We start from the raw sequence: 26940 nt of genomic DNA on the forward strand, positions 1-26940 counted from the left end.
GAAAACACGTTTAGTAGTTTTGCGTAAAATAGTAACAAACATCCATACTTACAAACTTCCGCGTTTCATAAAATTGTTAGATGTAGGCATTTACAAAAAAATGTATTAAGTATTTCTTTCCGTAGTCTAGTATCCATAATATAAGCTCTGATTGGGACAAGATGGCGCTGTGTTAATTACCCAGGATTGTTACTATTATTATTATTATATACATTTGCGTTCCAGTTGACGACGAGCCTCTTACAAAATTCGCCACCAAAGTACCAAAAAAAGAGTCTGTCGACCTACTAGACTTAATCGACAACTCCAAAGCGGCAGAGAAGAGGAAGTCCACCACAAAAGTGAAGGCGACACCCGCGAAAAAGACCAAGAAGGAGACCGTCAAGCCGACTAGTAGCAAACCAAAACCGGAGAAGAAGAAGAAAGGTAGGCATCTGTCTCTTTCAATCTTTATTGTGGAGGGGAGACGCTGTGAATTATTTATTTTTTATTAATTGAATAGAAAAATTATTTTTGAAGGTACATTTAAGTTTCGGTCCTCCACTCAGGTAGGCTTTGTACAAAATCGTCTGCGTCGGTAACTAGTTGGTCTTTTTAACCTTTTTTGTTACTAAAATCCCACGGCATGCTTCCTCGCCGACATAGTACAGGGGTCGAGCGGTGTTGCCCGCAGGCGTATTGTTGAATGTTGCCATAATAACCAGACTATTATGTAGTATCACAATTCATTCTCATAAAGTACTTGATAAAAACAAATTAACATCCAATTGGCAATTTTATGATTTATACCAGCTGTACCCGCGACTTCGTCCGCGTGGAATTTAACTTTAAGTTTCTAAAATAAAATATATATATTAATAAGCCTAAGTCACTTCTTATTACATCAGCTACCTGCCATAAAAAGTTCCGTCAAAATTGATCCAGCCATTTCAGAGATTAGCCGGAACAAACAAACGGACAGACAGACAGATAAAAATTGGTGTTTTTACCGTATTCATATGCATATAGTAAAAAATGGCTATTTCAATATTACAAAAAGACACTCCAATTCCAATCCAATTCAATATTACAAAAAGACAATCCAATTTTATTTATATGTATAGATTATTTAGTAATGCTCGAGAACATGTGGACGGGTCTGGAAATTATAATATTCATTTTGCAATAACAATTAATTTATTATGAATTTTCTCTATTCATCCCTATAAAGTTTTTAACCAACCAGAAGTGACCAAACAGGCATCGAAGTAATCATTCAGATTTTGTACAAAATAATCTATGTTTCAAACTCAGTATCAATTAATTCTCTCGACTATAACATACTTTGCCAGCTATGTTTAGGTTAACTAGTGTATAATCCATGATTAATGTATTAATATAATATAACAGTAATTTATCAAGAATTCACTGCGTATCTCCTTAACAATATTTTGTTGGAAAGTATTCTGTTCGAATAAAATATTATATATAAAACATTACACAAAACACAACAGGCATATCATCAAACATAAGCAATAATGACACATGTAACGAGGGCGTGTAGTATGTATGTATTGTAAATTTAAAGTCAAATTTAAATTAAAAAATCATTTATTATTCATGTATGAACGACTATAATTTTATTTTTTTTATCGTCCCCCTTACGAACGTCAAATTTACAATGTATTTATTTACATTATAACGTTTGTCACAAGTTATCACTCATTCTTTGCTCAGTAAATATGATTTAACAGATGTTTTAAATTTATTTAAGGGTAATACCAATATATCCTTTGGTATCTTATTGAAATTTTTTATACCTATTCCCATAAAAGACCTATTGACTTTTTCTAAACGATATATGGGGGTAGCAAGTTTGTCTTATAATATACACTTGCGAGGAAAAGTATGGAATCATATTTTTCTCACAGAGTCTTTGACGTCCATACACTGCTACCCCACGAACGTTTCGGAGCTCCTGTTAGACGTCGACATTAGTCAAATGTCGATTTTGAAGAAAGCTTGACACGATGAAACGGTCAGCGCTCTCCAATGTGTATGTAAAGGGATGCCAACTTTTTGAAAAAAAAAACGTATAAACTGGTTTGGATAGCAAAAAAGCTAAAAGTGCTTTAAAAATAATGATATTTCCATATAACCTTTCATTTCACCTTTGAACACTTTCTCCTTTTCGCATTAAAAGGTAGTCTTATGCCCTTTCTCAGAGTCTACACTATCTGTGTGCCAAATTTCATTTAAATCGGTTCAGTAGTTTTGGAGTGAAAGCACGACAGGTAGAGTTACTTACGTGCTTATAATATAAGATATGTATGTATAAGATATGTGATATATAGTAAGGATTATAAAGAAATAATGAATTTTTATTTATTTATGAAATTAATCATGTAATGCGTGATTAATTTCATAAATAGTTAGTTACTCTGATTAATGAAAACTAAACTAAGTTTGTATTATGGTTACCAAACACTGATAGATATCATACTGTGAACCTGCGACCATTGTCAAAGCGGTGTGCTAAATCGCTACACCACCGTGGTTGAATATATTTACTATACAAACCTATTGTATTACACACCTATACAAATTAGCGATAAGTCAATTCATGGACTTTTTAAATAACTGAATTGTTATTTATATTAGAAACAAAATTATACTTTAAATATATTCGAACAGAGTGCTTTTTATGTATAACTTGATTTTACTAAGCATGCTAGTGTATAATGATCATATGGAACATCCCACTAATGCTTCAAGTTACTTATGTATAAATAAATTTATATTTATCAATTTGTTATTCTGAATTGTATGAAGCATCTGAGCCATTTTAGATTTAAGAATTTGTCATTGCAGAGCTTGACGTTGTACGAATGTTTGTACATTAAATATATTGTCTACTAGCTATACTCGCGACTTCGTCCGCGTGGAATTTAACTTTATTTTTCTAAAATAACAGTGGTCTAAGTTACTTCTTATTACATCAGCTACCTACCAAAAAAAATCCCGTCAAAATCAGTCCAGCCATTTCAGAGATTAGCCGGAACAGACAGACAAAAATTGTAAAAAATGTTATTTTGGTGTATGTACGGTACATACGCCAAAATAACATTTATATTAATATGTATATAGTAAAAAACGGACACTCGTTTTATATTAAGTAAAACGTTATATATTTTTAATAATCTTTACATAGAAAAAATCGCTTTTCAGCGATAAGGCCGCCCATTGTTGCCTTTTTCTTACTCTTTTTTCGATTCTAAAGCAGTTTTCAGCAATAGATAGAGTGATTCAAGAGGAATGTTTATATGTATAATACATGCGTGTTATAGTATAGAACAAGACGAGAAATTCAAAGATTTGTACAGCATGCGTGCGAAGCCGGGTCGTGTCGCTGAGTGATAAGTTTATATAGCGCCATCTCGTGGAGTTTTGATGTACTTGTAATTTACTGTTTTTTCTTTATACTTTCGTACAACGTTAAGCTCTTATGTTTATGTGTTTTACAGCGTGTCTTCGTTCCTGATAACAGTTTTAAATGTGTGCACATATTGGAAACCTTATTGAATATTGATTGAATAATGATTGATTATGAGAATAGGGTTATAATTTGTATGTTTAATACAAAATTTGGTTTGTTGTCTCTGTCACACTGGTTATTTATGATTAGTCCAATAATAATTTTGTGATATTAAACTTTAAAGCTTTTTTTTCGGACTACTCTAATACTGTTGGCCGCAGCTGGTCTTCACAGCTTCACCGGACGATGGCTTTATAGCTTAGAGTATGTTGTTAGAACTTGACAAATGTGTTGGGTTCGATTCCCGATCACCTTTTCGAAAGATATTGTAATGCTGTTCATGTATATAGGCGACGGTTACCACTTACCGTCAAGAGTGCCGTCTGGATATTTGCCACATTAGTTACGAAATTAAAAAAAAGGATAGGACAGGTAGTCTACAGAACTTGCTGGGATTCAATTGGGATACAAAAGATCAATAGCGGGTTCGAATCCCGTGTCGACGTTGAAGACGCCACCGGTGAGTGCTAGATGTAGTTAGTTAAGCTGGCTCTGACGTCACGTCCGGGTGTAGCGCCTTTTTTTTATTTTTGACGTGTAACCCGGACGTTTGGATCGATACAGGGATATGTTCCATATGATGTGCACGGTGTTTCGAACCGTTATAAAGGGTATTCGGTTGATATGGTAATTTCGACCTTATTTGTATGGGACGAGATGCTATAATAGTTTTAAATATGTAATTTGTTTTCCTTGATTATCTATGACCTATCTAGTATATACATTTGTCTCTTTTAGGCAATAGGGAAAAAACTGATATTTTCTTCTCTACTGTCAAAAGACTTGTTAAAAAAAGAGATCATTATAGTAATTGCATCTATGTGAAGCAGGGACATATGGCTAGTTCATAAAATGCATAGATGAATCAATGAATAACTTGTGGATAATTGTGAGTTTATATAGGAATGAAAATTGTTAATCAACCGAATACTTTGATCAAATAAGTAATGCCTAATTGTAAAGTCGTAGTACTATTTGCTAAAGTAGATCACCAATCATCGATTTACAATTGGGCCCTGTGTTTTAGTTATAACTATATATCGATATTTAAAGATTCTTACTCGATTATAACATTAAACACTGCCTTCGGGCACCCTTTAAGCTTTAAAACCTTTGACCATATAAAACCTAACATGATTTTAAATATATGGGTTGTTTACCATAATCTTACGGTATTAATAACTTGATAGGAAATCACAAAATACCTAAGGAAGAATAGCGTTGTTGCGTAGTGGTTTACTACCAAGATTTAGACTCTAAATTCGTAAGTTCGAATCTGGACGAAACTAAAGCTATGTCTGTCAATAAACAAATTAATCTAAGAGACGCTAAGGTTGTCTTTTTCCACGTTAAATTCTAATATACCCAAGAAATTGTGGATATGTCAAGTGTTGCGTTGATAATGACGCCGACAGTTGATAATGTTGACTCATCTGGGAGGTTTGGTTTGTTTTAATTTATAAAGAAATGTAAATCGTGAATATTAGGCACATTGGTTTTAGAATCAAAAGTATAATCCATTAATCAATATTTAGTGTTCTTGTTGCTAAGTAACAGTTATGTCTAACGTGCAATTGTGGTGAAAACCAAATTAAATTATATTTGCTGCTGTATATATCCACTGAATATCTCCATCAGTGAACACTCGCCTCGCTACAATGGACGTTTTTCTTTTTATAGAGTGTCATGACCCAACGCGAGGTAACGCGGACATCATCATGCGTTCCACAACCGCCTACCCCTTCAGGGTCAATGATAAGTCCATATTGTGCGTCTACTGCCAGGAGTTGTACGATGACCCGGAGGCGTTCCGTCACCATATGGACGAGGAACACGACATGTTTAGTTACAAGGTCGCGTTCAACAACTTGCCCAAAGCGGAGTTCATTAAAGCGGACCTCACGAACCTGAAATGCAGATTGTGTAAGCAAAACTTGGAATCTTTAGACGCAGCGGCTGCGCATTTGAGCGAAATGCACAAGCAGACGATAAACACTAAAGTACAGCTTGGTATAATGCCCTACTATCTGCAGAAGGACGTATTTAATTGCGCAATTTGTAGCAAAAACTCCCCGTCCTTGTTCCACTTGAACAGGCACACGATAACGCATTTTCTGAGCTACGTCTGCGATGTTTGCGGTAGCAGCTATGTGGCCAGTACCGGATTGTTGCGACATATGAGGTCAAAGCATCAGGATTACGAGGTGGAGTGCAAAAAGTGCGGGAAAGTCTTCCCCACGATGGAGGCTAAGGAGAGACACCGTCGAGTAGAGAAGTCGTGCATGCCCTACTGCTGTCATAAATGTAACGAGAGGTTCCTCGATTGGAAGACGAGGAAGCGGCACATGGAGACGCTGCATGGTCAGTCGAGGAGGACGTACCGTTGTGGTGATTGTGATATGACGTTTACGAGCGAGAACGCCTACTACGACCATTTTAAGCTGCAACATTCGGCCGACTGTGCCGTTTGCAAACATTGCGGTATGAAGTTCTTGTCGTTGTATCGTTTGAAGCGACATTTGTCGAAGCATAGTATCTGATTCACTTGCCGCCGGATCTGAGAAATTTTTTTTTTTCAAATTGACCCTTAAAGATGGAGTTTATTATGGATGATAATGGAATGATGCTTCGGCCTGCGCTAAGGGTTTATGCTGGCGGAGCATCAGTGTGGATTAAAATAAGCAGGAAGTCAAGTCAGTTAGCGTAAATGGCCATTTACCACGATGGTTTCTAGGGGTTTTTTTGTATCATTTAGGTAGCTTGCGCTGTAGGTCCACAAAAGGACGCGAATATGGGCAAATGCCTCATCCCTGAAGGGTTAAGAACCCCTAATATCTGATCTAGACTAATACAGTGTCAGCGAAAATCGCGCGTCGAAGACGTCCTCTTCAATAATGTTGGTCGTTGGAAAGTTCTTAGGCTAGAGAACTAGAGCTGCTTATTTTTCTGATTAGATTTCGTTCGTTAGTTTGTAATACTTTATTGTACCATAAATTATGTATATTTTTTTATAGAATAAATGCGTTCAATGGCGGATTTATCCCTAAGGAAGGATTTTTCCCAGTCAACCTTTGAGTGACTGAGAGGAATCGTGGAGTAGATAGGTACAATAAATAATACGCGTCACTATAAATATATCCGTTTGTGAAATCCTAATCTGTATATTTTACGTGTGTTAGCTTTGCCTGTAATTAATTTAAATTATATATTAAATTACTTATATATTGGTTGGCATTTACTGCAGGAATGAACATGGTTATAAGGCCCAAGGAAGGTCGAAAAAGAGATGGATGGACTGTGTGAAAGATGATATGGTAAGAAAGGAAGTAAATAACGAGATGACTGCGAACAGGGATGAATGGAAGTGAAAAACATAGTACGACGACCACAAATGAATGAGATAAGGACGAAGCAGATGATTATCATTAAATTATATATAAGGACGCAGGCTGATTAATAACTTATAAATACGGTTGTTATATCGAGGATGTATAGTGTAGTGGAATGGATAGGCTAATGTATATATGACATTTTATTTTAGAAGTAATATATATAGGTAATTTATAAAGATCTGATAACTTTTAGATTGTAATAATCTAGTACTAAATTATTGAGTGTAATGGAGATAAGTATGTTGTATACATAAAAACAGGTTGCCCGTATGCAAGCTGCGAGCGCAACTGTTAATTGTCAATCTGTTGTCTCCTAGGAAATTAAATTATATATACGTTTGCTCTGTAATTTTATTTAATAAATACATTAATATAATCCTGCTTCAGCGTACAACACATCATCAAATCGTTCACTCAAATTTATATTATGAGAGAATGGTTTTGGCTTCAGTTCTTTTTTATGACCGGCCGCCTCAAAGACTCCTTGGGCATACTCGTAGGATGCAAGTTTTTATACTTCTATAATGGCCTATGCGTCTATTATAGACGATTTATGGCGTAGTGGTCCGTGAACAGCTTTTTTCGTGGCTGTATAAACCGATACGAGAACGGCATGGCCTACCACAGGCCCGGCAAGGGAAACTATTGGCAGTAGTCTGTACTGAGCCGCCTAGGTGGCGCTTCCGTCTCTTGTCAGCAAGCCTTTGAAGCCAGGCATCATCGCAAACCCTTCGACCCTCCATTACGCGTTTGCGCCAATCTGATTTATTGGTTGCGAGCTTTTCCCAGCTACGGTGGTCTATTTGAAATGTGGCCATGTCACGTTTGGCGCAATTTAAGGCCTCCCTACATCTCTCTTTGCTTTCGCTATTGCACCGAGCAGAAAGCGTCGTGGTAAACGAGAGGGGTCCATTCTGTGCACGTGCCCTAGCCAACGTAGTTGTGTGTTATTTATAATTAAATAATTTAAGAGCTGTGCTCTTGTCGGTGGAGCTCCCGCCACCTTCCATACCATATATGTCTTAAAATTTTTAATCTTAGTAATATTATAAACGAAAATGCTTGTATGTATGGATGTTTGTTACTCTTTCACGCAAAAAATTAGTAAAACTATGCTTCAACCGAAGCACATTACTAAACTAGAGTTATGGTTACGGATTAGTTGGGACTGTGGTATTTATTTATTTATTCAGTTAACACTGGAAACTTACAGGAATGGAATTTATTTTGTGACGGAATAAAGAAAACTTGGCTATTAAATATATACACACAGACAAGCTTCAATGTAGAAGTATTTTAATGGAGCAATTTTTAATTATACTACCAATGGAAGATAAATATAGTTTTAAACAGTTTTTTATGGTTCTTTACATAGTATAGAAACGAAATAATATTCGTAAATAATAATAATAATAATCTCAGGACAATTCACACAGCGCCATCTAGACCCAAGTTAAGCTAGCTAAAGTTTGTGTTATGGGTACTAGATAACTGATACATATACATAGATTTTTTCGTAAATACATACATATTATACATAGGAAACACCCAGACCGATACAAGCAATTATACTCATGAAAACAAATGTTTGTGCCGTGCAAGGAACCGAACCCGCGACCATCGGTCGTAAAGCAGTGTGCTAGACCGCTAGGCCACCGAGGTATAATGTAACCACCAATATAACCTAACCACCAAATAAGTATAATTGACTATAGTTTAAATATATTTATTTGAGGCCAATATTATAAATACCTTGTGGACATACGTATGTAATAATGAATAAATATAAATTATGTAATGTGTACAATGGATGATACGGCGTTGCATAGTTTTTTTTATGGATTTAGAATGTCATACAAGCTGGAGACCTACATGATGGTAGTAGTTTAGTAGTAGTAATGTTTAACTATATTTACATCGTGGCGTTAAAAAAGCATAGTGTACCGTGGAACATTTCATGTGGTTGCCATTGCCCCAAGACTCACTGCCCCATCTTCTTCCACTCCAAAAAACATAGTGTACATCTTGAGTGGATGCCATTGCCCGAAGACTCACTGGCTTCACACTTGAACACAGCTAAAAAGTTAAATAGTGATATAAGTAGGTAATAATCTCAGGACAATTCATACAGCGCCATCTAGACCCAAGTTAAGCTAGCTTAAGCTTGTCTTATGGGCATTAGTTAAGTGATACAAATACATAGATATAAATTTTTCGTAAATATATATTATACATAGAAAACACCCAGACCGATACAAACAATCGTAGTCATGAATACAAATGTGTGTACCGTGCGATAATCGAATCCGCGACCAACGGAACTAAGGCGGTGTGAGACACTGCTAGACCACCGAGGCCATCGGCCTTATAAAGGGGAGTTTTATAGTCTGCAAACATAATCTCCACATCTGCGCAGGCCTTTAAAATATTGATAGGCTACCTTTCACTTGTAAACTTCAATGAGGAACATTATTACCAGGTATGAAGATAGTGCCTTTATTTGCCTTAGACTTTTCAAGATGAAGATATTCTCAAAACACCATTCACTGTTAAACGATTTTATACACAACTATTAACTTGAACATTTACTGGTATTTTAAATATCCTGATTTTTTTATTATTATATCCCTTACCGTACTGTTCGGCTAGGTACATCAGTTAAAGAAGAACTGACAAGAAACTCGACTAGAGCTACTTTTTTGTCATATGAGAATATTAAGAGTTTTACTGTTTTAAATTTGACTCGAATCATTATCCGTACAATTAGGAAAAATCTACGCCTTACTAAGAAAAGCTGTAGATTATTAGTGCTATAGTGTATCACTTAGCGTTGCTCTATTAGTCCTACAGAAAGAAAATACTTTTGCATCATCGTCTGTTACTATATTCGTTCTGTACAGTTATGTCGTAAGCACAAGAGTAATAGACTCAAGTGTCAATAGGTCATTATTAATATTACATAACTAATGGAGTTCTTTATAGACAGGGAAAAGATAAAATGATAACCCCATTTTATCTTTTCCCTGTCTATAAAGAACTATATCTTGCCGCATAATGCCTGATCCACTAAACTAACAATATGCTTGCAAATATTTAGTCGAGCGATTTATAATCCAAGGGTGCAGCAGGCTTTATAGTCTCTGTATTCCTATATGGATATATAGATTGTTTATATTAAATATTGTCAGCATGTTGACAAGATATATGTACAAAGCTTTTTTTTCCTTTCTAGAGCTACGCGATCCTGTCCGGAAGAACGCCGAGTTAATAATTAAATACACGACAGCTTATCCATTCCGCGTGAAAGTAGAATCATTATTTTGCGTCTACTGCGGAGATCTGATCGACTGTCCCAAACAATTTCGCACGCACATGCATTCCGAACATGGAACCTTCAACTTTAAAATGGCTTTCACCAATTTACCTAATAAGGAGTATGTTAAAGTCGATATTTCAGAGTTATCCTGCAGAATTTGCTCAGAACCCATCCGCGGTACTGTAGATGCTCTTAAACATCTGAGTTCTCATAAGAAAGCTATTAATATTGATTCTGAGATAGGAATTATGCCATACTTGCTGGACAAGTATAATTGGAAATGCGTGCTCTGCAATAAGACGCATCCGTCACTTTTACTCTTAAACAAACACACGGTATCGCATTTTCTTAATTACATATGTGAAGTTTGCGGAAAGAGTTACGCTGCGTCTGCAGGATTGTTACAGCATGTAAAATCTAAACATAACAACGAATTTAAGGTGCAATGCAGACGTTGTCGGCGATTTTTTTCATCGATGGAGGCGAAGTCACTTCATCAGAGAACGGAGAAGCATTGCATGCCCAACTGTTGTCCTCAGTGTCCTGAAAGATTCCCAAATTGGGAATTAAAGCATCGCCACATGAGAGAAATACATGATACAGTCTGCAAAAGTTACCATTGCTCAATATGTGATCTGTCCACTACGAACAGAAAATATTTTTATGACCACTTCAAAAAGCAGCATTCTGGAGAGGAATTTCTATGTATGCAATGTGGATTAAAGTTCTCTTGCAAATCTCAGCTTAATAGGCATTTAAAGAAGCATGTAGCACTATGATAGTAGGTTGCATGCGTCCTAAAAATGAATGAATGTACAAACAGCTGCTATTATTATGCTTGCCAAGCAGCTTGGAATAGTACACATAAATAAGATTGTATTACTCCGTCTTGAGTTCCTGAAAATTAACATACAGCCACGCAAATACAGTTTTACGGCCTGTGAAACATGTTTCAGAAGAGTTAGCTTTAGTTTAGGTTATCTTTAGTGTTTCCTTCGAGACAATGTTGGTCTTTCAACTTGTATTTCTTATTAATATATATTATAATCAATCCACATCCATCGACATTTGCAATGAAAAACGTCTCATAACAATCATATTCATTCATATCCATCACTATTCTGGTCATTTTAACTTAACACCTCTTATAACAAGTAATATCTAAACATAAATCAATCGATCATATAAAAGACTGCGCACAGTGACGGGACATTACAGAATAAATATTATCAACAAGTCTGGACTACAACTGTTTGATAACACGTCGTTAAAACAGCATAATCGTTAACGTAAGAAATAATCAAACAGAACCGTCAAATGACCAAGGGCATTTCTTTTTGTTCTAGAAAATGATGGTTATATCATCGCCAGGCGGAACGCCGAGATTATCGTGAAATATTCAACCGTGTACCCGTTCAGACTGCCAGAGGAAGTGATGGTCTGTGTATACTGCGCCGAGAGTTTCAATCTACCAGTCCAGTATAGGAGGCATATGCATGATGAACACGAAGTTTTTAATGTGCGCATGGCATTCGTGCATTGCAATGAGGGTTACATCAAAGCCGACTGCACAGACCTTCGCTGTAGGATCTGTACAGAAACATTCGAAAATTTAGAAGACATTGCCAAACATTTGGTATTGTTACACGAAAGACCAATAAACCTTAATGTAGATTTAGGTATACAACCATTCAAATTAGAAAATGACAGGTTCGTGTGTGCAATTTGCCAAGCTAAATATATTAGTCTTCGACAACTAAGTCGGCACACTCAAAGTCATTTCCTTAAGTACACGTGCGAGGCATGTGGGAAATCATATGCCACCATCACAACTTTAAGACACCACATTCGATTCACTCATATAGAAAACGAAAGGATTTGTAGGAAATGTAAAATGACCTTCAGCACTTTAGAGGATAAGAGAAAACATTTAAAGGAAACCCCGAAATGTTGGTCACACTTGTGCAACATGTGCGGTGAAAGATTCATCACGTGGAATTTGAAGCAAACTCATTTAAATCAAGTACACGGAACCGAGAAGAAGACATACGTGTGTTCGGAGTGTGGTGGTGTATTCTTGGATAGGAAAAAATACCGAGTGCATTTTAAAATTACTCATACGGACGACAACTTTATGTGCACGTGTTGTGGCTTGAAGTTCGAGACGAAGCGTGGTTTGGACGAGCATAGAGTAGTGCACACAAAGGAAAAGCTATTCCCGTGTCCTGTATGTCCGAAGTCTTTTCCAAGAAAAAAGAATTTGTCCCAGCACATGTGGATACACAGTGACTACAAGAGATTTGAATGCACACTCTGCAACAAGAGATTCAATCAGAGAGTCAGTTGGAAAACACACATGAAGTCATATCATCCGGAGATATATATACCACCATATCAGTCAACTAGCCAATTTGTTGATGAAGGAAAGAATAATAACTTAAAATTATTATTCTCCGTTTTAAAAGATAATTAGACATGTTTATAAAATCTCCAAAATAGGCTTAGTCAGAGCTAAATGAAAACGAAGGGATAATAGAAATAAAATTAGTGAAAGAGCAAGTATCTGATAAGGAACATTTCTTTTTGTTCTAGAAAATGAACCAATGTACTACGTGAGGCGGAACGCTGAGACCGTTGTACAATACGCAACGGCATATCCTTTTAGGCTACCAGAAGATACGATGGCATGTGTGTACTGTTACCAAACTTATACGGATTCTTCGCAGTTCAGAAAACATATGGAGGACGAACACCATGACTTTCCATTGTGGTCTGCTTTCGGCCACGTACCTGAAGGGTACATTAAGGTCGATTGCACTGATCTCCGTTGTCGAATTTGTTCGGAAGGGTTTGACAAATTGGGACAGGTAGCTGACCACTTATTGAAAATACATTCGAAAACCTGTATTAATCTATCGCATGATTTAGGATTGCAGCCTTTCAAGTTGGTTAAGGGTATGTGGATATGCGCTTTATGTGACGAGAAATTTTCCACGCTTCGTACTTTGAGCAGACACACGCAGACTCATTTTGCTAAGTACACTTGCGAATCCTGCGGTAAATCATATTCTATGGCATCTTCGTTGCAGGTGCACATTAAAAATACGCATGTTAGTGACGAAAAGATCTGCAGGAAATGTAGGAAGACCTTTAAGACTTTGGATGATAAACGGAAACATTTGAATGAATCTCCTCGATGTTGGTCTTATTTATGCAATTTGTGCGGTAAGAGGTTCGTCACATGGAATTTGAAGCAAGTCCATCTGAGCGAAGCACACGGGGTCGAGAAGAAGTCTTACGTGTGCCCGGAGTGTAGTGAGATCTTCTTAGACCGCAACAAGTACCACGTGCACTTCAAAATAACTCACACTAACAATCACTACACATGCCCATTCTGCGAGTTGAAGTTTGATAACAAACGTGGTCTCGACGAACATAAAGTAGTACACACAAAAGAGAAACTGTACCCGTGTTCATTATGTACGAAGTCATTTGGTAGAAAAAAGAATTTGACTCAACATATGTGGATCCATAGTGAACACAAAAGATTTGAATGCACTCTTTGCAATAAGCAGTTCAATCAAAGAGTCAGCTGGAGGACGCATATGAAAAGCTATCATCCAGATATTCTCATTCCTCCCTACCAACCGACTAGCATATTCGATACCGAGGAAAAGAAATTTAGCATATAATTTAGCAATAAAGCTATATAAATTTACGACTTTATTCCACAGAGAATACAGATCCCTGCTGTAGAATCTGTTCTGACGCACGAGAAATTAGGAGAGATCGCTGAACACTTATTCAGGCTCCATTCAAAGACTGACTAAATTCAAGCTACTGAAAGGAAAGTGGTTGTGTGCTCTGTGCAATGATAAGTTCCTGACACTTGGAATTCTAAGTAGACACACTCAAACACGTTTATCCCAGTTTACGTGTGCATATCGCGCCAAATCGTATTCTACAGTATCGTCCTTACAATCGCACATTAAGAACTCGCACAATGGCGATGAACGTTTATGTATAATGTGTAAAAAGACTTTTAAAACATTGGAAGAAAGAGCAACATTTGGACGCATTTTTGCAAAGTATGCTACCAGCGCTTTGAAACATGCGATGACGTACTTATTCGTGTCTCGAGTGTAAGAAAAATTTTAAAGATAGAACATCGTATTGGGTTCTTTTTATATCTAATCATGTGAAAATTAAATAAAAACATCTGCGTTGGTTTATACTTTTATGTAAATCTCTAGCTCTAGCAACAATTATGAAATTTTTCTTATCTGAAAAATAACGAAACGAGAATGCACCAGACGCAGATGCTGATCGAGACCCGTTTCTTTTTGTTCTAGAGTTGAACCTATCGCCCATGGCGCTAGCACGACGAAACGCCCAGATTATTGTCGGATATTCGACAGCGTACCCATTCAAGCTTCCAGAATGTTCTATGGTGTGCGTTTATTGCCTGGAGTCTTTCGATGACCCCGCACAGTTCCGGAAGCACATGGATGACGAACACCAAGAAGTAAAAATACGTATCGCGTTCGCCCACATACCAGACGGGTATATAAAAGTGGATATAACCGATCTTCGATGTCGCCTCTGTCGTCATACGTTTGAAGAGTTGGAACCTCTCGCTGACCATTTAATATCAGCTCATGACTTGAAAATGGAAAAGAAGTATGATTTAGGCGTGCAACCGTTTAAGTTTGTGGGCGGGAGGCGATCGTGTGCGTTGTGCGGTGAAAAATTTGCCACACTGCGAGCGCTGAGTCGACATACTCAGTCGCATTACCTTAAACACACTTGTGAATCTTGCGGAAAATCCTATTTTACCTCATCGTCTTTACAGCAACACATGAAGCTTTCACATATAGGTGATCAGCGGATTTGCGTCAAATGTAAAAAGACATTTATGACCTTAGAAGCTAAGAGGAAGCATCTGAATGATTCGCCTAAATGTTGGTCGTTCTTATGCAGAGATTGCGGGGAAAGGTTCATGACGGCTACCCAAAGAGATGCACATAGAGCGCAACTGCACGGAGCTCAAAAGAAGACTTATCATTGCTTAGAATGTAATGAAGTGTTTCCAGATCGCATGCGTTACAGGGTTCACTACAAAATAACGCACACAGATCAGTACTTCACTTGTTCGTGTGGCCGCAAATTTGACACCAAAACCAATCTGGAGAAACACAGAGTGGTTCATACGAAAGAGAAATTGTTTCCTTGCACCGTTTGCATGAAGTCTTTCGCAAGGAAAAGGAATTTAGTACAACACATGTGGATTCACAGCGAGCACAAGAGGTTTTCATGTAAAATATGCAATAAACAGTTTACGCAGAATGTTACATGGAAATCTCATATGCGGACTTATCATGCAGATATGGTTTTTGCTGCGAATAAATAAAGCTCGATTTGGAATGTTAATTTACTGAGTAGAGCTTAACAATGGAACAGTTTTAACATGTATATGTGAATATCCTCGTAGAGTGTCTAATATCTCAAAATGTGATAATAACTATAGTTTTTCTATACGGCCACGAGTAAATTGTAAGAATAATTTTTTACTTATTTTTGGAATTACTGTTTTTTCACTTGACAGAGTAATGTTATTGTCGTCTTACCATATGGTATTTTTATTATTTAACATGCGTACGTATTCCACTTCAAGTTATATATCAAAAGGAAAAATCTCGAATGCTTCTATTACACTCTGTACATCCTTTAATACTTTGAAGACAATTTTCAAAATATTGGATTTATAAAATTTCAATAGAACCACGTAATACGTAGAAAATTCAAATTGTATATGAAAGTGACCACGATTTGTGCAATAATGTTTACCTTATAATGATTGTTTTATATTTGTAACTTGTTTATAAAATATAAATGTGGCACAAAAGTTTTGTTAAATTAAAAAAAAATTCTATGTAAAAATTCCGGGTATAAAATATATGACTTTAGCAAAGATTTTTATGTTATGTTCATGTAAATAATTTGTAATGATGTATTATTTAATAGCTAAATATATTGTTATATATGAGTGACATTGTAAATTTCTACATAGACAAATATATGTTAGAATTTGTACAAATCGCCTGCGTGGAGTACCTCGTCTCTCGCCTATTATTGTCATTATTATTTATACAAACCTCCGTATTCATAAAATTTGTTGTAGATATGTTGTATGATGTTCAATGTATAAAAATCAGTTCAAAATCACGTAAATAGTGAAGTTTTAAAAAGTAAAACGGCAACATTGTGCATTACACTTTTATGGTTGAGTTTATTAGAAATCAGTGTGTTAAAAAACGTCGTCGATATACGTGCGTATATAACACACTCGGCTCTATTACGGCATCGCCTTCGGTTCGGACTGAAATTACGCCGCTTGTATTATAACCATCATGCACTTACATCGTAAAGTACTGTACTCTTATATTGAGTTTTTAACAGTTCTTAGCTCATGCACTCCGCACTAATGGCGATCAAATGATATATCATAAGAGTCTAATAGACATTCAGATACTTTGATTGATAGATTCATCTTTTTAGCCCTTTTCTTAATTTGAATCAATGTCTTGTTATAAAACTTATGAATATGGTGGTCATCTGTATAAATAATTGTTTAATCGTTTTGATCCATTGAGTTATATGTTTAAATGTATATATGGGTTAATTGTGTCCGAATTGCTATTGTGGTTCTTTTTATTAGTTATATTTTAGTGGTGTAAGGTTTATGTTATCGTTTTTAATTGTTCTAGTGTGAGAATCGTGTTTAATAAATAAGCTAATATTAAAATTGTTTTTGATTAAATAGCTATCCTATTTTGGTCTAAACACACTATTGCTGTGGCATGTTGCTTTGAGTAATCTAGGTTCTGGGGTGGAATCTTGGCCAGGGAAATTATAGAAATGTACTATTCAAAATTGTCTGTAGTCTGGGTGTTTGGGTTGTCCCCACAATATGTATATTTGTTTTCAAGATGAAAAGAATCGTTGGAGAAAAGTTATATAAAATAATATAGTTTTCTTATAAAATATTTATTTAAAAATAACACAAATGCCAGTAACATGCAGAAGTAATTGTTTTTATGTTCTGATAATTCTTATCATTATAGGTCATCCATAAATTTCATGACTTCTTCCGCCACTGTCACAGTCGGTCACATGTCAATCAATATTGGAAGCTGCGACAAAACAGCACAGCTAATTTATGTTTCCGAAATGGTACATTAAACGGAGCCACCAGTCACAATGGAATATTTTTTTTTCTAGAACCAGATGGACAGATGGCGAAAAGGAATGCCGAAGTTATCTTGCAATATTCGACGGTATATCCTTTTAGACTGCGCGGCAAGTGGATGCAGTGCGTATACTGTTGCGATAGATACGAAGATCCAACGGTCTATAGAAATCATATGGACGAACACCATCAAAAGTTTACAGTTTCCACTGCCTTCGCGCATTTCGGCAAACGGAAAGACTACCTGAAAGTTGATTGCACGAATCTCAAATGCCGTATGTGCAGACAACCGTTCGAAACTCTGGAAGATGTCGCTAAACATATATACGAAAGACATGAATGCAAGAAACTAAATTTAAATTACGAATTAGGCATGCAACCGTACAAAATTTCTAAAGATAATTGGATCTGTTTGTTATGTGATAAGAAATTTGCAGCGTTAACGAAATTATGTAGACACACGACTTCTCATTTCCTCAAATTTACTTGTGATGTATGTGGACGGTGTTACCTCACCAACGAAGCTCTTAAATACCACATAAAATGCTCGCATTCAGGGAAGTATCAGTGTCGGCGGTGCTGGAGGGAATTTGAATCGACAGAGGAAAAAAGGGAACACCAAAGAAATTCGAAGCCGTGTTGGACTTTTTGTTGCACCACATGCGGCGAGAGATTTAACTCATGGGAGTTGAAGCAAAAGCATTCAGTGGAAATCCATAACTTGCCGAAGCAGACTTACAATTGTCCTGACTGTGGGGAAGTTTACGATTCTAGAAAATTATTTTACGCCCACTATAAATTGACACATACAGATGAAAGTTACATGTGTTCGTATTGTGGTTTAAAGTTTATTTGCAAAAATGCCTTGGAAGATCATAGAATTTGTCATACTGGTGAAAAACCCTTCAAGTGTACAGTGTGCACTAAATCTTTTTCTAGAGAGAAAGGACTGAAACAACACATGTGGATTCATAGTGATATAAAAAGATTCATATGCGCAATTTGTAGTAAACAATTTGCTCAGAAAGTTAGTTTGAAGTGTCATATGAAGTCTCACCATCCAGATATAACTAGATATTGATTTAAAAGGATCGTTAAAATTATGTGGTTTTGTTTAAGCTGTTATTTCCTTGTTCAATTTTACTACTGTGACCATTGAGGGTTGTATTTCTTTTCTGGAGAAAATACTTACAATTGTAGTTGAATACATGTTATGTTGTATTTATGTAGCAATAAACAGAATGACGGTAAATTGTTTTTAATTAAAATAAACCCCGTTCTTTGTAAGTATTTTATACATTTTGAAATTGAATTCTTGTTGTGACGTTAAACAAATCATATTTTTTGTTATAGGCATATCCTCGGACTATACGAACCTTCTATTGTAACACTAATAGAAATTTTCATGTACTAAAGCATTATTTGTGAAGTCTCCCAAAATGGGACCAAATTGGACTCTACAGTCATAATGGAATATTTTTTTTTCTAGAATCAGAGGCACAGATGATGAAAAGGAATGCCGAAGTTATCTTGCAATATTCGACGGTATATCTGTTTAGATTACGCGGCAAGTGGATGCAGTGCGTATACTGTTGCGATAAATATCAAGACTCCACAGTCTATAGAAACCACATGGACGAAAATCACCAGAAATTTAGTGTAGCCACTGCGTTTGCGCACATGAATACAAGAGACTATCTTAAGGTGGATTGCACGAATCTTAAATGCCAATTGTGCGAAGATCCTTTTGAGAATTTAAACGAAATTGCCAAACATATACGCGAGAGACATGAACGCAAATAACTAAATTTGAATTATGAAATTGCCATGCATCCGTACAAGATTGCGATAGACAACTGGGTTTGCGTGTTATGCGATCAAAAGTGTGCATCCTTCATGATTACTCATTTTCAGAAAATAACTTGTGAGATATGTGGACGATGTTACGTTACAAAAGAGGCTTTTAAGTTCCACATGAAATGTGCGCATTCAGGGAAGCATCAGTGTCGTAAATGTTGGAAACAATTCGAATCGCTAGAGGAAAGAAAGAAACACCAAAAAGTTTCGAAATCGTATTGGACGTATTGTTGTGTCATTTGTGGCGAACGGTTCACCTGTTGGGAGTTCAAGCAAAGACATTCAGTCGAAGTCCATAATTTGCCACAGTAGACTTATTTTTGTCCGGACTGTGGAGAAGTCTATAATTCTAGAAAAATGTTTTATACCCACTATAGACTGATTCATAATGAAAGTTATACATGTTCATGTATTGTAGTTTGACGTTTAAATGACCATAGGACTCATCATACTAATGGAAAACCCTTTGAATGTTCTATATGCTTTAAATCATATTCTAGTAAGAAGATTCAGAAACGACATATGTGGATTCACAGTGAATCTAAAAGATTAGTGTGCATATCTTGCAATAAACAATTTATTGAAAAAGTTAGCTTAATATCTCATATGGAGTCTTGTCATCCAGATATTAATTTAGCGTGTTAAGATGTTTAACTTAATCACTTAATAAAGCCTGCATGATTTATGCCTTTATTAAATTTAGTTGTCGCTTCCTGTTACGCGATTCGGTGACACTGACCGTTTTCTTTTTTGTTTTTAGGGTCCACATTGGCAATTCACGGACGTAGTCACAATGAAACAAAAAAGAAAATTGTTCTTGTGTACCAGACGCCACAGCGGCGCAATGTCGAGCTCATACTAACATGTTCCTCCGCCTACCCTTTTAAGACTAGATTTAGTCAGATACTCTGTGCGTATTGCCACGACGAGTACGACACTCTCATGGATTTACGTTATCACATGAAATCCGAACATATCAATTCGGATTTTAAAAATGTATTCTATAGAACCAAAGACAATCTTGTTAAAGTTGACATAACGAATTTGAAATGTAAACTTTGCTCTCAAGATATTGTCGATGTAGATACGTTAATGACTCATTTATCCAGAGAACATAGGAAGCCAGTTAAATTTAATGCTCGCTTTGGTGTATTACCATACAAACAAGATCATGATAACCGTTGGTTGTGCGTATACTGCCATAAATGTTATGATGAGTTCATTCAATTTAAACGGCACATAGGAAATCATTTTATGAATTTTAGTTGCGATAAATGCGGTACGACTTTTATGTCTGATTACGCATTACGCGATCATTGTCGCCAAGTGAAATGTTTTCGAACTGCATATAAACCGCGAAATGGTAAGGTACTAAAACCGCGCACAAACGCTGAAATAATTCTACAATGCTCCACTGCGTGCCCATTCAGAACTTGGAAGAATAATTTCAATTGTGTTTTCTGTAGGGTTCAATCGAGTGATCCAAACGGTTTAAGATCTCATATGGCCACTAGACATGTTAACTATGATGTTCAAGCCGCGTTCTATAAGAAATTAGGAAAAGAATTCCTCAAAATTGATATAACAGACTTGCAGTGCAAACTGTGTTTTATGTCGATCGATAATTTCGAGTCTCTGACCTATCATTTAAAGAACGATCACCAACAACCTATAAATTCGGATGCTCAATTAGGTGTATTACCATTTAGATTAAATGATGGCTCAATATGGAAGTGTACCATGTGTCCAAATGAATTCAAAGATTTTGTATCACTGAACAAGCATACGTATGAACACTTTCAGAATTATGTCTGCGATACTTGCGGGGAAGGTTTTATTACAGAATCCGCAATGATTGCACATACTAAAATACCACATGAAAATAAATATAGTTGTAGTCGGTGTGTGGCCACGTTTTCATCTCTGGACGAAAGAAACATACATGTTAAGACCCAACATACTAATATGCCCTATATGTGCGTATATTGTAAGGAGAAACCGCGATTCGCTAATTGGGAATTGCGTAAGAAACATCTTATGGAAGTTCACAATTACAAAACTGGCGCCGATAAATACGAATGTTCGAGTTGTCAGAAGGTGTTTAAGACTCGTTCTGGGAAATATAATCATATGGCTAGAACTCATAGGATGAAAAAAGATATGGAACTCAATTATCCATGTCCAAGTTGTCCTAAAGCGTTCACGACTAAACTTTTCCTGGACAAACATATAGCAAAGAAACATTTTGATATGATGTGAGGCGTTAAGTAATAATACCATGTTGTGATCCTTTTATTTCATATTAGGGGAATAGTACATTTCTCTTTGAATTATCAAATGATTGAACAATTTCTGAATAACCTTTGTGCCGAAGTCATTGTAGCAGAACACACAAAATAAATAGACAAAAATGCTTACATAAAGACTTTATTATGCAGTTATGGATTGCAGGTATTGGCTTAGAGTTACTTGCTAGATTTAGTTCATATTACATCCGCAGTTCTACACGAAACTGTTGCTTTATTTAAATTTAACATAAATTTAGCTTTACTACTTAACATGATATCTAATAGTTGTTTTATTTTATTACTATATATACATTTGTAAAAAGTACATGGTTTTGAATTACTCGATGAAGATAGCGTTAATAAAAAATAACCGACAGTCTTATTAGTAAACTTCGTAGTTATAACTAAATTATCAAAATACATGCGATTGAACTAATAAAAGATAACAATAATCTGATGAAGATATGATGAACTGCATGCATTGTAAACGGCAATAAAAGTTCGCCAACTGAAGTTAAGAATCTCGTAAGAGACACTGGCTCAGATGAGAATTGTAAGGGGATAACTTACGGACTGAATAAATAAAATATAAACCTGCTATATTACTAGTCTGAAAGATTAGGTGTTTAAACTGTTTGTGGAATCGTACATTAATTAAAGAAACATTTTAATATAATGGAAAAGTCGATTATTATAATTATGTGTTGTACATAAAGAAGAATTGTAATATAATGAGGAAACACTGATGCTTGTAGAAAAGACTATAGCATGGAAAGCTTCTAATTAATATACTTTAATGCAGCCATATAAACAAAGAATGTATTTAGAATATAATAATGATGAAGTTCTTTTCTTTTTTTAGGGCCGAGAAGAAAAATTGACGGAATTAAAAAGAAAGAAAATAAGCCAAAAAAGCGGCTGTTTGAAAGATCAGTAAACCAGAATCCGCAGCGGCAAAACGCTGTTCTCGTTCTAAAACATTCTACAGCGTTTCCGTTTAAAACTCGATTTAATAGAATTGTGTGTTCCTATTGTCATGACGAATTTGAACCTATGGCAGCTCTAAGAAATCACATTCAGACAGATCATTCCAATGCCGACCACAATAGTGCATTTTACAAAGTAGTCGATGATTTAAAAATAGATATAACTGAGTTAAAATGTAATATTTGTTCACAAGGCATTCAAAATGTAGATATACTTATGAGCCATTTATCTAAAGATCACGGGGTTTCAGTAAATTTCAATGTACCTTTCGGTGTGTTACCGTATCGACAGGGACCTACAGGATTGTGGATGTGTCTAGACTGTGATAAAACATTTGCAGAATTCTCACAAATAAACGGACATTTACGTAGTCATGTAAAGATATTTACTTGTGACAAGTGTGGTGCAACGTTCTTGTCCGAACACGGATTGCGACAACACGAAAGAAACTTTAGGTGCTACAAATCCTCTTATAAGCCTCGATTTGGGAAAGCTCTGAAACATCGCAGCAATACTGAAATTATTCTGCAGTGTTCCACAGCTTCTCCATTTAGGACATGGGGGCAAAATTTCAACTGTGTCTTTTGTAGGGTACAGTCGAATGATCCTAATGGGCTCAGAACTCATATGGCAGCGCGGCACGCAAATTTTGACATTCAACTAGTGTTTAGCAGGAAACTGAGAAAAGAGTTTCTTAAAATTGACATAACAGATCTTCAGTGTAAACTTTGCTTTATGTCAATAGAGAATTTAGATGATCTTATGTCTCATTTGAAGAATGATCACAAGCAACCAATCAACGCTGACGTCGAGCCTGGTGTGTTGCCATTTAAGTTGAACGATGGTTCATGTTGGAAATGTGCCATATGTAAAATTCAATTCTCTGATTTTATATCATTAAAGAAACACACAGCGGAACATTTCCAGAATTACGTTTGCGACACGTGCGGTGAAGGATTCATTACGGAGTCAGCGTTAATAGCGCATACAAAGATTCCGCATGATAACAAATATCATTGCAGCCGTTGTGTGGCTACATTTTCAACGTTTGACGAAAGGAATATACATATAAAAACTCAGCATACTAAGTTGCCTTACATGTGTGTTTACTGCAAAGAGAAACCTAGGTTTGCAACGTGGGAGCTCCGAAAGCGTCATCTAATGGAGTTCCACAATTATAAACCAGGCGCAGAGATGTACGAATGCACCACTTGTCATATGACTTTTAAAACTAGATCTCAGAAGTATCATCACAATGTAAAGGCTCATCGTACGAAGAAGGAGTCTGAATACAGTTACCCTTGTGTTAGCTGTTCAAGAGCGTTCGCTTCTAAAGTGTCGTTGGAAAAACATATTACCAAAAAACATTTCCATGTGTGATAGTTTAAATTTGTATATTGATTTGTAGGTCCTTGATGTAAAAGTACATGAGTTCGACTGTAGCAGACACTAAAAAACTGTGTCAAATTATGCTTCTGACTGATTGTATGCAGATAGCAAATCAGATTTATCCAAGAGACGTGACTATCGCAAGTTAGGCAGTTGGTAAAACTTAGGCCTGTGCATAACAAAAATCTGCAGATTTTGTCAAACTGATGTGGAAACGCCACTACACATCCTATGTGGTTGTAGCCCACTCATGCATAAACGTATTATCTCCTTTGGAAAGTTTACACTCTATCTTGAGGAGATAAAAATCATCGCTCCTAAGAATATCTTTTAATTCTTGTCCCTGCCGGGTCTAGGTAGTGAACTCTGAAAAAGGGCGAGCACAATAGATCTATGTAGGTCATAGTGCTACAATAAAAAAGATGATGTGCTGAACCGCCAGACCACCGGCAAATGAAACCTACTTAACACTTCTTAATTATGTTATATGCGAGTTTATTGCAATACAACCAGAAAGTTGAAATTGATGTAGCACAATCATTATTTTCTTATTGTGTTGTCTAGATTTAAATTGTTAAATTTGTGATTATGCATAGTTGCAGTTGCAAGTTATATCTGCAAGTTTAACATTATGTACGCATAATTACCAAATTTTTAATTGCAATAATTCGTAACTAAGGATTGATAGAAGTAACATAATCAGCATGTAAGCTTGCAAATCTGAGAGCTTTGAAAGCGGCATTTAATGGTATACTTATTTTTATTTAGATTTTGAAATTATTTCAAAATGTGTAATTATACTTTATAAGTAAACCCAACTTTGTATATGAGTGACTTAAAAAAAAAATATATTTTTAATTTCGGCATATAAATTACATTGACAATCGTATTAATTTTAAATATACCTTGTAAATTATATAGTTGTATATATAAATATATTTCGTCTTAATTTGAACGTATTATAATTTTAGAATTGTTAGATGGTAGGTTTGTGATAAGTTATAGATAAAATTTATTTATTGTGAAAAGATAATATATATATATAAAATATGTGATAATGATTTTGTGTTTATTTTACCCTCAGATATTAAATATATAATAGGTAACATGGTACATGTATCAACCGTAATATGCTTGTTGCACCAAATAAGCAAAATTAGATTATTATGAATTTTATCTTGCCAACCAAATGCTTTGCAGTAATGCATGTTTTATTTAAGAATAAATTTTACCTATATTTAATTTAAAAAAAGAAGACTTAAATAATCTAAAAACTGTTCAGACGTGAATTTTTATAAGCTGGAACTCATGGAGAATATTGCTACAATATCATTAGGAAATATACAATGGTCAAAGGCCAGAAACACGAAATCTGACCAAAAATTTTCTATTTTTAGGATTCCAAGGACAAGTCAATGAAACCATAATAGATGTAGGAGCAACAGGAAATTTAATGAAACAAAAAGTTGAGGAAAAACGCCGGTACCAGAGAAGTGCGAGAGCCGAAGCGCGTATTATTATAAAGAAGAATGCTGCCTCGATACTAGAATGTTGGGCAGTATGCCCGTTTAGATGGAAAAGGAACAAGTTTAAATGTTCCTATTGTGAGGCCTACTTCACTGAATGCGACTTATTAAGGGAACATGTTAGAACGTGTTCCTCCCAGCACAGCGTCAAAGATATTTACAGCAAATTCAAAGAAATGCCACTTATAAATGTCGATATAACAGAAGCGGTTTGTCGATTATGCGCTGTACCATTTACAGACGTGAATCAGATGCGCAATCATATAGTTCAACATGATTTCTATTTTGACGCCAAGCATCCTGATGGTGTTCTACCGTTTTGTTTAGACAAGGAATCTTGGAAGTGCGTGGTTTGTAAGGAGAAGTTCAATAATTTCCTGAAACTCTACGAGCATATGAACGTGCATTACCAGCATTATATATGCGCAACTTGCGGTAAAGGATACATGACGGCGCCACGTTTGAGAAAACATTCTGAAGTGCACATAAGCGGAAAGTTTCCTTGTAATGAATGCGATAGGATTTTCACTATGCGCGCAGCTAGAGATTCTCATAAGGCGCATGCACACGCGAAAGGTCCTCGGTACGGATGCCCACATTGCAATATGCGGTTCGAAGGCTACTACGATAGAATGACGCATCTCAATGAGGCGCATCGGGAGAAAGTGGTGTCGTACGATTGCGCGCATTGCGAATTGTCATTTAAAACGAGCGGAAAGCGAGCAGTCCACGTACGTTCCGTCCATTTTCCACCGCAAAGAGATTATAGTTGCCCGTGCTGTGAATGGCAATTCAAAACGAGCTATGAACTTAAAAGACACATGGTCAGACACACGGGCGAAAGGAATTTTCATTGCAACGTGTGCGGGAAATCATTTCCAAGAAACAAAGCTTTGTTGTCCCATTTAAAAGTTCACGAGGAGTATTGTTGTAAATGGTGTGCGACCGTGTTTAAACAGAAGCCTCAGTTATTGGCACATTTACGGCAAGGACATAGCTAGCGTTTATGATAGGTGAAAATAAATTTTGAAGAATTAAAAATAATGAATTTTATGAAAATATCTAAATACATACAACGCTTTACTTATAAATTTCGGTGTTGTGTGCGTGGCTATATCTATATCACCTACTTCAGCTGTCAAATTATTTAATAATCTATGGTAGAGTTTAAAAAAAAACTTATATGGCAATGTCATTACAACTTGTGGGGGGCATGTCACATTAGCCCTCAATAATAGTAGTACCACAGGTGTCACATGATAAAGTGATTCATAATGCTGTTCATATACAGAGTATATAAAAAATACATGAGCAGCAGCATATTATTATTATTATTAAACGATACCATAAAGCCGTCGTACT

The 26940-nt window shown here is 35.9% G+C and overlaps 2 protein-coding genes across 18 annotated transcripts in view; both read left to right on the forward strand.

The window, feature by feature from the left end:
• The window catches only part of LOC131850278 (gastrula zinc finger protein XlCGF57.1-like), a 71261-nt gene that overhangs the window by 8874 nt on the left and 35447 nt on the right, over positions 1–26940 (forward strand). For 9 of the 17 annotated variants that reach the window (XM_059200473.1, XM_059200471.1, XM_059200476.1 and 6 more), the window contains exon 4: positions 226–426. In XM_059200473.1, the coding sequence (XP_059056456.1) occupies positions 226–426 (201 nt within the window). The other 8 variants (XM_059200478.1, XM_059200470.1, XM_059200483.1 and 5 more) reach the window with 8 other exon arrangements.
• On the forward strand, positions 21766–24061 carry LOC131850283 (zinc finger protein Xfin-like). Its single transcript, XM_059200492.1, has 2 exons — positions 21766–21839; positions 22539–24061. Exons 1-2 carry the CDS (start codon positions 21821–21823, stop codon positions 24041–24043), a joined length of 1524 nt encoding a protein of 507 aa, XP_059056475.1. The 5' UTR covers positions 21766–21820; the 3' UTR covers positions 24044–24061.

This window comes from Achroia grisella, unplaced genomic scaffold (genome assembly GCF_030625045.1).
Source record: "Achroia grisella isolate CSIRO2021 unplaced genomic scaffold, CSIRO_AGI_Agris_v1 utg719, whole genome shotgun sequence".
NCBI classification, from domain to species: domain Eukaryota; kingdom Metazoa; phylum Arthropoda; class Insecta; order Lepidoptera; family Pyralidae; genus Achroia; species Achroia grisella.